Raw genomic sequence first — 13356 nt, forward strand, 5'->3', positions numbered from 1 at the left:
GCTATTATCACATGCTGTGACTTTTCAGCTGGAGCGTTCTGCACCTGGGGGCTACTTGCACCTGTGACGCCGGCTGCTATGTTCCCTCCCTGCCCCACCACTACCTCGCTGAAGCTGGGCCTTGCGACAGTTGAACCGGCTAAACCTGTTTTTTCCAAACTTGCTTGCTTTTCCTTCTCCACCGTTCTGGTTGCCGGTTCCCTACTGTTCTCTCGGTAGGTCGCTTCTTTGGTCAGCTTCGCTAGCGCTTCCTCGGCGGACTTCAGTCTTTCTCCCATTGCCCTCGTTTTCTCTTGCTCTGTCGCCACCGCAGTCTCGAGCTCGGCGATTCTCCTCAGCAGTTCACCCTGGGCAACCATCATTTTCTCCATTTTTTCCTCGACCTCACATTGCCTACACTTCGCGTAAGCCTCTTCTCCATCCGCTTCTACGCTTGGGTCCACTTTCAAACCCACTCCACATCCTGAACACTTTACAGTCTTTTCAACCATACCTTTCTGACACCAATTGTCCCTATACTCAATAACTACTAAACTCGAGCCCCGCACTTCAAAGAAAAAAAAGGAAAGTCTAAGCTCTACTACAAAAATTTGCGTGTTCAATGTACGCGCACCTCCCCCACGGGGTGGCAAAAAAAAAACAAAAAAAATTTTAAACACACACACCCGCACTAACTAATAAATACCTGGTGTCTGGCCCCCGAAAAAGCCGTACCATAAAATAAGTACTACGAAGATTTCAACCGCTGCCTTATAATTATAAAGACAAGCTCAAAACATGCAAAAACACTTATCTGCGCAGTCGATCCGGAGCGCTCAAAAAACGCGTCCATCCACCTTGACAGCCTGAACTGAACTCTTACAACTGAGCGTTGTAATAAAATCCGGAACGCATTTTATTACAACGCTCCCCCTAGCGTACGTCGCCGCACTAAATCGAACGATTGCCTTCAACCAATGACACGCGCCATATGTGACATCATTCCTATTTTATAAGATCTCGCGTCTTTCATCAACTACAAATACCGCTTTCTAGTTTATAACATCTTGCATCTTTTCATCATCAGCTACAAGTACCACCATCTAGTAAACACTACAAGAACTAAACGAGAGGTGGCTACATACAGGAGACGGTACCGCCATCTAGTGAACACTGCAAGAACTAAACTAGAGGTGGCTACATGGATGGATGGATGCTATGAGCGTCCCCTTTATAACGGGGTGGTGACATGTATGCCACCAGGCTCGACAAAAAAAAAAAAACCTTTTTTCTTTTTTTTTTATGTTGGCCTAATGCCTCTACTTCGATAAATTCTATCTTAATGGAAAAAAAGGTAAATTTTCAGCTTAAGTTCTCTGCCATTTACGGCACACTGTCCATATTTTATTTTTCCAATATTTATTTTTGTCCTTTCTCTCTAATTTTCTGCCACCAATACTCTAACCGTCTCTTACTTATTTCAATCGCGGGTGTGTTCAGCTTTCCATTGTTGTCCCTAAAACCCAAGGCTTCCTGTAGGCTCGTGCCCAAACGTACACCTGGGTGGATATCTCCGCATTCAATGAGAACATGCTCCGCCGTTTCCTTATCTTTCCCGCAGCATGTGCATTGTTCTTCTTCTTTACTGAATCTTGCTTTATAACTACGCGTTCTAAGGCAAGCCGATCTCGCTTCAAACAGTAAAGCGCTTCCCCTTGAATTATCGTAAAATGCCTCCCTCCTTATTTCATTTTTGCCCTTTCGGTAGTTACTCAAAGCCGGTTTTTTCTCCATAGCTGCCATCCAGTAAATCCTCTCCGCCTCCCTGACTTTTCCCTTAACGCTCTTTGTTGACATATGGCTTACAATACCAGCCGTATATTTACTAGTGAGTCTTCTAGTTCTTTTTCTCCACTGTGTGTCCACGCTCTTCCTATACAAATAACGGAACACCTTCTCTGCCCATCTACTCTCCTTCATATTTCTTAGCCTTTCTTCGAACCTTATTTTGCTCTGCGCTTCCCTCGCCTCAAAACCTGCCCACCCCATATCGCCCTTTACAGCCTCGTTTGTCGTCTTCCCGTGAGCACCCAACGCGAGGCGTCCCACAGTCCTTTGATTTACATCCATTCCCGATTGCACCTCTGCCCTCATGCACACCACTGAGTTCCCAAAAGTAAGCCCTGGAACCATTACACCCTTCCACAGACCTCGAAGCACCTCATACCTATTGTATCCCCACAACGCTCTGTGCTTCATTATTGCCGCATTCCTCTTTCCTTTTGCTGCCGAGGCTTTTTCCTGTACCTCCATGTATCTATCACTCTCATTTACCCATACTCCAAGGTACTTGTATTCACTTACCCTCGGTATTTCTTGGCCTTGTATGGACACCGTCTGATCACAGGGATCATTGAATACCATCAATCCACACTTCGTTACACTGAATCCTAGTCCAAGAGCTTCACCTTCCCTTCCGCATATATTCGCCAGCTGCTGTATATCATCTCGACTGTCCGCAAATAAGACGATATCGTCCGCATAAAATAAACCTGGAATCTTCTGCTCAATCATCATGCCGCCCTGTTTGTGTGACAGATTAAAACCAATGTTGCTACCTTCTAGCGCTTTTTCCATACTCACCATGTACAGCATGAATAACAGCGGGGACAAAGGACATCCCTGTCTCAGACCCCTGCTAACCTCAACGTTCTCTTTGCTACGCATTCCTTCCCACTCTATGCAAACTGTATTTTCTCGGTATATCTCCCTCAAAAGCTGTATACAGTCGTCGCCCATGCCCATTCCTTTCAATATATCCCACAAAATTTCCTGATTAACGTTGTCGTATGCCCCAGTGATGTCTAGAAAAGCCACGTACAAGGGCCTATTATCTATTTTAGATATTTCTAATCACTGAGTGAGAACAAACAGGTTATCGTCTAACCGCCTGTCGACTCGAAATCCGTTCTGAAGTTCTCCCAAAATATCGTTATGTTCGGCCCATGTTTCTATTTTCATTTTTACTGCTTGCATCGCCAACCTGTATAGTACCGATGTAATGGTTAGTGGTCTATACGAGCGAATCTTGTCCTTTTCTCCCTTGCCTTTATAGATTAAGTTCATTCTACTTTGTCGCCAACTGTCCGGTATTTGTCCGTCCTTTAAGCTTTTTTCTACTGCTTTTAACAATGCTTCTTTAGTGTTATGTCCTAGTTCGTTAATGAGGCTAACGGGAATCCCATCTAAACCCGCGGCAGTGCGCTTTGGAATTTTTCCTTCGGCCTTTTTCCAGTTGAAATTATCAAGTACTAGCTCTTCCTCTGTTGCTTTCTCCGCCACACTTTTACTCACCGGGGAGATCCCCTGGACGCTCTTTTGAAACGAATCGGCTGTTACCTTTTGGATGTAACCTAGCGCTTCGTACCCTTCCAATTGATTTCCTCCTTCATCTAGAATATGTTGTTGCGTTGTGACAGACTTCCTACCTAGCGCCTTTATGTGGCTCCAAAAAATCCTAGGCGCGGCCTCCTTTTTTTCGTGTATCTCTGTCATCCAGCGTTCACTTTCACCTTTAATTTTTGCCTCTACCAATTTCTGTACAAGGGATTTTTTCTCTAAATATATTTCCCATATTTTTTTGACTTCGTCCTGCGGCCGCTTCTCCTTTTTTGCCTTTCTATGCTCCCGTGATGCTTCGCGTCGCTTCTCGATCGCCTCCCGGATTTCCTTGTTCCACCAACTTTTTGGCTTCCTTTTTCCTTTCCAGCAAACAGTTTTCTTCTCTTTCCCTATCTCCTTCGTCATTAGATGTAACAGCTCACTATACTCCCAGTCCTTGCCTGGTATTTCGCCTACTTCTTCCTCGACTCTTGCGGCTATATTTATTATTTGTTTGTCATTTAAATACGAGCTGCCAGACTTTGATTCCATGCTCATATTTTCAGTTTCGTATCCCATTTGTAATGTTATTCGTTTATGATCACTACCCAAGCTGTTAATGCCTTCCTCGTCTATCCTCATTTCTGTCAGTTTGTGGTAAATTCCTTCAGTCATGAGACAATAATCAATACTTGATTGCTTGTTTCCGACTTCCCATGTGATCTGGCCGTCACATTTAGGCCCCGTGTTAACTATCTACAGACTATGTTGCTCGCAAAGATCTAGTAATAACTTCCCATTGGTGTCTGAATATCCGTCAAGGTCATGTATGTGGGCATTCATGTCCCCTAGAAGGATGATTTCGGCCCCATTTCGGCTACATACAGGGGACGGTACCGCCATCTAGTGAACACTGCAAGAACTAAACTAGAGGTGGCTACATACAGGCTACAGGGGACGCACAGCCCACGCCCTAAGGAGCTTCGCCCCTAAAAAAATTGCACGAAATTTCTAGCAAGTGTGTAGCAGATACGACGCTTCTCAGAAGAATGACGAAGGCTATAGCATAGTGTATGCTGGCCTACTACACAGCAAGTCAATAATTTATGACGTAGTGGGTACGCAGCAAGTGTTCTTGTAGCAGTTACCCAAAGAGTATTTAGAAAAGGCTTTGAAAGGCCGCTCTTATAGCTTTCGCTGCGATTGAGCTGTGCATTCCGCGCAGCCCTGGCGTTTTTTTTTATAAAGAGTATCTTTCCCTCTCTCTCTATCAAGTATTGCCGAGTTCTCATGCCACCTGCTTAGCCGTACATGCTTGCATGTTTAAAAGATGGTAAAATCTATGTGTAACTATTCAAATAACTATCTAAAATGACTCATCCTAAAAAATACACCCGGTGGGCAACAAACCATGGAGTGCATTCTAAACCAAGCGTGCGCTCTAACTGAAATAAAACGAACATAATACGATTCATTGCTGTGACGTCCCGGAGAGCAAGACGAGGGGGCTGTGTATGCCACATGTATGCCAATACACTTACACGCACTTTATTCACCGCGATGGTATAGTCGCTAAGGTACTCGGCTCCTGACCCGCAGGTCGCCGGATCAAATCCCGGCTGTGGCGGCTGCATTTCCGTTGGAGGTGAAAATATTGTAGGCCCGTGTGCTCAGATTTGGGCGCCCGTCAATGAACCCAAGGAGTCGAAATTAGCGGAGCCCTCCACTACGGCGTCTCTCAGAATCATATGGTGGTTTTGGGACGTTAAACCCCACGAATTAATCAATCAACACATACACGCGCGTCACACGTCATTCACATACGCACAAACACGTGGGAACGCTCGCACACGTTCTACTTTTTCAACCATCCCCGCATGGCAACTCCCCCGCTTTGCGACACGAGAGACGTACCTCGCCGGTGACCCTTATCTGACGGGCGTGTATATATGTGTTCATTTCTTTCTTAGTTGCATATTTGACAGAGTAGCAACGGCAACTTCCACTTCTTTATACAGAATTATAAAAATTAGAACGCGCTCGCAGCAAAAAGAAGAAAAAAAGAAAGAAATGCAGTTCGCTCCCGCCGCAACGGACTGCGACGAGCTACTAACCCGTTGAATATTTTCGCTCTGATCGCTGCGCCGGAGCGATTTTTCGGTCGGGACCCGTCGAAATAGCGTCGACCTGGTAGTTTCGGTAATAGCTAGCGTTGCTAATTCTAAAATGAGTTTAGATTGGAGCGAGTTCTCAAATGACAAAACACGCATGCTCTTCGTTACCGTTAACAAAAATTTAATGATATTGTAGCACACTAATAGTCACGTTACATTAGAAAAGTTCTGTAGTGATTGAATAATTTATTGCTTGATTGATATGTGTGGTTTAACGTCCCACAACCACGATATGCTTATGAGAGACGCCGTAGTGGAAGGCTCCGGAAATTTCGACCACCTGGAGTTCTTTAACGTGCACCCAAATATGAGCACACGGGCCTACATTTCCACCTCCATCGCAAATGCAGCCACTGCAGCCGGGATTTGATCCGGCGACCTGCGTGTAAGCAGCCCAGTACTTTAGCCACTAGACCACCGCGGCGGGGCAACGGCACTGCTGAAACCCGAAGGGGAAGAAGGGAATTTTTTCTGCACACTGTCGATACTCCATCTTCGCTAGCGTTGCCGCAAAACGGCAGCTGAATATGTGCCATCGGCCGCAAGCTATGACAGTTCAATACAAAAAACATTTACACTGAAACAAATTAATTAAGACAAGCGTATCAAAATCTTCAGTCATCACCACCTTAACATAACAGAAGCACGGCCTGTAGATGACGACATGCTATGCCACAGCCCATAACTCAGCCTCTACATGGCCTGATAAGTTTTTGCGCAGGGGGGGCTCGGCGCGTTCATCTGAATTCATACAGCTGCTATAGCGGCTACCGACACCCTCCTGCATTTCAGAAACAATATCGAGCCTGGAGTCTCAAGAGCTATAGCGCGACGCACTTTCCTCTTCCGTTTCTGACAGCGGTCGCAGCTATTCAGCTGCCCCGCCGTGGTGGTCTAGTGTCTGATGCAATCGGCTGCTGACCCGCAGGTCGCGGGTTCGAATCCCGGCTGTGGCGGCTGCATTTTTGATGAAGGCGGAAATGCTGTAGGCCCGTGTGCTCAGATTTGGGTCACGTTAAGGAACCCCAGGTGGTCAAAATTTCCGGAGCCCTCTACTACGGCGTCTTTTATAATCATATTGTGGTTTGGGGATGTTAAACCCCACATATCAATCAATCAATCAATCTATCTATCTATCTATCTATCTATCTATCTATCTATCTATCTATCTATCTATCTATCTATCTATTCAGCTGATGTAGGATTCGAGGCTATTCGTCCCGTGCTCGCGTGTTCGAGCTGATATTTCTCACGATAGTACCAATTGACTCAGCTCTCTGTAATTTTGAGTTCGGTGCAGCGATGGACACGCCAAGTGATAGCGGAAGGCTTTCGCTAGTGCGCGGCTGAAGCTGTGAACTCTCGCGTTTGTGAAGTTTAGCGCATGGCTACCTAACTGGCTGCCGTAGAGACATTGATACGTGACCGAAATGATCGCATCTGCAAAGCGACTTACCAGCATGGCGCCGCTCCCTACGCCGCATGACAAGCACATCCACAGAACGGTAGCCGATCCGCGAATCACGCACCCGTCACTGCCGCGGATCACGAGTTGGAAAACGGTTGCGTGAAAGCCACTCAGTTTTGCTTGCCCGGTTTGTGAACGCCGCGGTGGGCCAAATGCGATTTGCGCGACGCTCCGAAGCGTGGAATGCGGTGCCTTCGGAAAGTGTATTCCGGTCGTGAATCGTTCGTTGTGGCGTCAGGTGTCAACATGGGTGCATCAACATCGAAGGGCCACTGAACAGCAACTTCACACGTTTGACTTGCGTGTACTATACCGATTCTTATATCAAAGGTATCAAGCACATTTTTTTTTTAACATGCATCATTTCCAACTCGCACATACCTTATACTATGGTTGAAATTATGTCCTTTGAAAAATACTTAGCGCAGACATTGTCGATAGGCATCAGAGTTTGGTTTGACCTCACAATCGCACCGTGTTACGGCTCCAGGGGATCGCTTCGGTACAAAACGCGCGCTCTGTTCATTTCAGACACCTCTCAGCAATTTGATGCCACCTTTGTCGATACGAGAACATAGAACGCACGCGAATAAGAAATGCAATAGCTTCATATCAGCGTGGCCGCACATGTCAGCAAACAGATGTAGATTCAGATGCATGCGCGTTGCTGCCCAGACGACTGAGCCCACTCGTCGTAGCGCCATCTGAGAACGCACCGGCAAAGCTGCATGGTAACTGATAACGGCCCGAACGTTCATCAGCACGTGCGAGGATTGCGCTTTTCGACGCATTGGGGTGAGAGTGTCAGCACCTGCCTATGTATATTCCTAAACCGTGATTCCTGAGAACGATTGTACGGAATAATAGCTGAGCGGCTCAGTAAGCCCAGCGAACTAGCGGGAACGCCAACTGCGCATGTGCGGCGTGCAGACCCAATCAGGGTTATGACGGAGTGAGCCACTCGCCCGCTATCTCAAGAGCGAAGCGTGCGCAGTGGATGAGCCTGTCAGCAGCTAAGCCTCTGTTCAATTGACAGTAACGTCAGCGTTATTCAACAGGTAGCGCAACACTGCGCTTCTCTGCTTTACAAGCGTTAACGTGATTGCATACACGTTAATTGGTGCTATATTTGCCGAACACCAATATACATTGTGCAATCGCTCGTATCTCAATTACAGTAAACATTCAAACAGTTCTGTTAGGACACGTCTTAGTTTCGTGTCACACCAATACGACGGAGGAATGGGCCATGTGTTTGTGGGGTGGAGAAGAGCGTGCTTGTATGAAGTGCTACATCTCATGCCGACTGTGTCAATGAGTTTTGACGCTTGCCAAAACAATTGCGGGCCAAAATGACGCAAAAAAAAGAGGTCAATTGTCAGTGACTGGATAAATGTAACATTGGAAGTAACCGCGGACAAGCATTAAAAAAGGAGTTACTATAGTATCCGGCTTTCATTTTCTTTAGGACGCTGTTTCACTGAACGCCAAATACGCCAGCGCTCTTAGGCTCTGTCATTTTGAAAGCTGCAGTGACGGGCAAAGAATGAGCTGAACTATACACTACGCCGCAGGGAAAGCTCGGACGATGGTCCAGTTCACGAGCTACTTAGCTTCGTGCATGTGCTTCACTCTTGAGCACCGCTGTCGGGATGGCGTCATCGATACGTTGGACAAAGCAGGCAAAATGGTGTGCAAGCTTTCCGCACGTAGTAGCTTTCAGATCATTCTAGTCGCGCCGCCCCGCAACGTAAGTGGTGAGTGAAATGTGGCCATGTAACCTCACGAAGTTGAGCGTGGGAGTTTCGAAGACGATAGTCTTTCTTGGGGACCTTCCACGCAAAAACTCTGGTCTGTCTGTCTATCTGTCTGTACATTTGTCTGTTTGTCCACCGTTACCGTGAATCAGGTATTCTAAACAGCACCAGCCGATACCTTGAACAGCCGACCCCATCCTCAGCACCCACCAATGAACAGCTCAGAATCAGCGTTCACACGTGTGCGATTGTCGATTAAAAAGCAATTCTCGCGCATATCTGAGGCACCATAACAACACATATATATTCTGCATGTTCGTCTTTGACTAGAAAAGGCACACATAAGTAATTTTAAGGACCGTAGCGCTTATCACGCTGCGCTGACCATGCAACTTGCACGGAACGGGGAGTGTTTCCAACGCTTTGCTAAGACGAGACGGTGGTGGCACCTACCCGTCACCTTGCGTTCTACACTTTATCGCCTCTGTAACGGGCGCGCACGCCTGTCTCAGGGCCACGTGCTTTGTTTTCCAAAAAGAACTGCCAGATGGCGCTCATGCCTCACGTGTGACGTGGCTTGATGTGTTCGTTCACCTCCGCTGCACGCTTGAGGCACTTTAACGCAGCGCCTCCGGAATACCAATCACCAATTTTCTCGCACAGAACATCAAATAAATGTTTTGTTCACTCTCTCCACACGCAAGACTATCGTCTTCTGATTGATTGATACGTGGGGTTTAACGTCCCAAAACCACCATGTGATTATGGAAGACGCCGTAGTGGAGGACTCCGGAAATTTCGACCACCTGGGGTTCTTTAACGTGCACCCAAATCTGAGCACATGGGCCTACAACATTTCCGCCTCCATCGGAAATGCAGCCGCCGCAGCCGGGATTTGATCCCGCAACCTGCGGGTCAGCAGCCGAGTACCTTAGCCACTAGACCAGCGCGGCGGGGCACTATCATCTTCTGACGACATTTGCAGATTACATGCAGATACGGGGCCACTTTTTAATTTTTAGATGCGGAAGCATCTTATACTCGCGCCTTGTAGTGCGCCGTCCGCACCGCTTCTCAAACATTCGACAGCTGACGCGCGCGCATGCGCCGTCGCGCCGTCGCCCACCATCTGTGCCGCGCGCGCTTCTCCTTCGAGAACATTCGACAGCTGACAGCGCATGCGCCGTCGCGCTGTATATATACTCAAGGTCGGCGCTCGCTCGCTCAGTTGCCGCTCGTCGGTTGGTTTGTACGGCGCGTCGACGTCCGAAGTCGCCGTGAAATGAATGCCAACGAATCCACAAACAGAATGATCGACGTCCCTTCGACCAGCGCCGGCCAAACTGTTGGCGGAACCGCTTCCGCATCCTCCTCAGTGTTCCCCCGAGGGAAGCTGCGGGCAATTTTTTTTTACTGTGTTTCAAATTGTAACTTGAATAACTTCGAACTGCGTGTCCCTATGGCTGCCATTCTTTCTGCACTTGCATCTTCTGCCTTCATGTTATAGAAGCCGCTAGTAAAACAGTGTAAAACAACGACATTTTGAAAAATGTTGAAAGGCCTCTTTTGCAGTAACAGCTAATGAGCTGCAGGTGTGATCGGTAGCTATTTCTCGAATGAGGCCTTCTTAAACATATAGGAAGCTTCCCACGTGGTACACTACTGCGTGGAGTATATCGCGTAAATTTTAGCAAGAAATGCAAGCTCCTTCCGGACACTGCGAACGTTCTGAATCACGACCCAAGTATTCTGTCCTTGCACTACCAGCACGCACATCAACCTGTTGATCAGTAAGTAAAAAAAAAAAACTCTCCAGTTTCCTTATGCGTACCCACCACGGTGGTCTATGTGTTAAGGCACTCGGCTGCTGACCCGCAGGTCGCGTAATCGAATCCCAGTTGCGGCGGCCGCATTTTTGATGGAGGCGGAAATTCTTGAGGCCCGTGGGCTGAAATTTAGGTGCAGGTTAAACAACCCCACGTGGTCGAAATTTCTGAAGCCCACCACTACGGCGTCTGACCTAATCATATGATGGTTTTGGGACGTTGAACCCCACCAATTATTATTATTATTATTATTATTATTATTATTATTATTATTATTATTATTATTATTATTATTATTATTATGCACTGGACTGAGACAACAAATCGCCTTAGTCGCGGCGGGATAGCCACCCGGTCATCAGCATCATAGACATTAGTCATCATCATCATCACTACCACCACCATTGCCCCGCCGCGGTGTTCTAGTGCATCATCATCATCATCATCATTATTATTGCCCCGCCGCGGTGGTCTAGTGGCTGAGGTACTCGGCTGCTGACCCGCAGATCGCGGGATCTAATCCCGGCTGCGGCGGCTGCATTTCCGATGGAGGCGGAAATGTTGTAAACCCGTGTGCTCAGATTTGGGTGCACGTTAAAGAACCCCAGGTGGTCGAAATTTTCGGAGCCCTCCACTACAGCGTCTCTCATAATCATTGGGACGTTAAACCCCACATAATAATCCATCATCATTACCATTCTTCATCATAAAATATGCAGTATTTTTGCACAATCCTTTTCGAGAGGGACGATTATTGCTGCCACGAATCAATGTTGCTAACAAATAATACGCCGACGGTCCATTTTCCTGTTCTATCGGGGGCATAAGAACGTTCGCCTTAACGATTGGTGACGTCACGAACCGCTCAACATCAGCTCCGGCTGGTGGACCGGGCCCGGGCGTCAGGCTTTACGCCACGGCTACCATGCAATAAGGAAGCCACACCTCCGAGGGCGAAGAGAACGCACGCCTTCTACAATAAGGTTTAATTACATCTCACTCTTTCTCTCTATGTAAAATAGCATTTGTCCAGGTGCGGGCGTGGGCCGTAACTTCTCGTGTACACGGCGAGCCGGAACGTTGGCCCCAGTTCACCATTGGTAACCCCGGAAATCGTTAGCCGGAGGTGCAGACCTGTGTAGGCCAATCAACGCCGGGTACGGTGAACCCAGGTCCCGCCACGGCGCGACAGGCGGACGGAGCGTGCTACCGAACGCCCCCGATTCGTGTGATGGCAGGCCGTTGGAGGCGGGTTGCAGCGGCTGGCTCTGGTACCCGAAGTCGTCCTCTTCACGACGCTGATCGAGAACGGACGACCGGAGGTCGTAGTAGCCGACACGACCAGTATGCGTTCCCCAAGGCGAAATGGGTGGCCTGTCCTGTGTTGTAAAAAAAAAGAGAGAGAGAGAGAGTTCGCTCGACGCCTTAATAACTTTGAAATAGCAATACCGATTTTTTTATTGACGTAAGCACTAATTTCGTGGCCACCATTGCTTACCGACGCTCACCCCTTTCAATTTGGTTGTTATGCCAAATAAAAATTTAAACAAGGAAGAATATCTAACTTATGATATTGCCTCATTTAACGTGTTGAAAAGTTCTCATTTTCCCCGCTGTGGCTGTCTAGTGGCTAAGGTACTCGGCTGTTGAACCGCAGGTCACGGGATCGAATCCCGGCTGCAGCGGGTGCATTTCTGATAAAGGCGGAAATGTTGTAGGCCCGTGTGCTCAGATTTGGGTGCACATTGAAGAACCCCGGGTGGTCGAGATTTCCGGAGCCCTCCACTATATACGGCGTCTTTCATAATCATGTGGTGGTTTTGGGACGTTAAACCCCACATATCAATCAAAAGTTCTCGTTTTAACATAGCATGCATAGAAGTATGGTGCACACTTTGAGATGTAATTAGCTATATGTTAATCACAAATACATCGATAAAATTCTTGCGAAGCAATACAGTTCTTTGGCTTACGGGATGAATTACAAATGTTAGTGTCCTCAAGAAAGCGCTGGAGAGCTTTCACTGCTTTGTGATTTGGATATGTGGTGTTTAACGTCCCAGAACCACCATACGGTTATGAGAGACACAGTAGTGGAGGACTCCGGAAATTTTGACCACCTGGGGTTCTTTAACGTGCACCCAAATCTGAGCACACGGGCCTACCACATTTCCGCCTGCATCGGAAATGCAGCCACCGCAGCCGAGATTTGAACCCGCGATCTGCGGGTGCTTTGTGATTTATCCCTCGTTGTCACAGACCAGCACTTTCTCTAACGAGAATGTTCATTCAGAGTCTAGCCAGTAGATTTCCTGGAGTCCGAGTGCAATGTATAGTGCCTAAATAATTGTTTACGTTTACGGAGACATTCAGCGACGACGACAATTGGCCTTAAATGGAGACTAATTAGGAAAGCTGAGTTAATATAGAAAGGTAAGACCCTCCTTTAGCACAAAAATGTAATTCATTTTACAATATTACGTTGATTGAGAGAATAGAAAATAAAACTGAACCTTCAGTGTCATGATTAGGCACCGCGCAATTTCGGAATGCGAACATGTCGTGACGAACTTCAGTCTTTCGTCGTATATTGGCTACATAGGTTCAATGAAACTTTCTTGGTGGACATGCGGACAACGTCTGCTCGAAGCGCTCTCAAAGTACTGGACGCCTTAAGCCTAGTACTTGAATCGCTAGAGTAGAAATACGGCTAACGATCGCCATCGTTTCTGAGAAGTCGAGGAAGCATCCATCATTCAGTGGAACGCCAG

The 13356-nt window shown here is 47.3% G+C and overlaps 1 protein-coding gene across 1 annotated transcript in view; it reads right to left on the reverse strand.

Moving 5' to 3' along the window:
- Positions 1-11556: 11556 nt before the first annotated feature.
- LOC142774211 (uncharacterized) overlaps positions 11557-13356 on the reverse strand; it is a 4928-nt gene continuing 3128 nt past the window's right edge. Inside the window, exon 4 of the mRNA XM_075874607.1 lies at positions 11557-11964. Within this exon, the coding sequence (XP_075730722.1) occupies positions 11677-11964 (288 nt within the window). The 3' untranslated portion in view covers positions 11557-11676. The remainder of the gene's footprint in view (positions 11965-13356) is intronic.

The sequence above is a fragment of the Rhipicephalus microplus genome, chromosome 10 (assembly GCF_043290135.1).
Source record: "Rhipicephalus microplus isolate Deutch F79 chromosome 10, USDA_Rmic, whole genome shotgun sequence".
Lineage (NCBI taxonomy): Eukaryota > Metazoa > Arthropoda > Arachnida > Ixodida > Ixodidae > Rhipicephalus > Rhipicephalus microplus.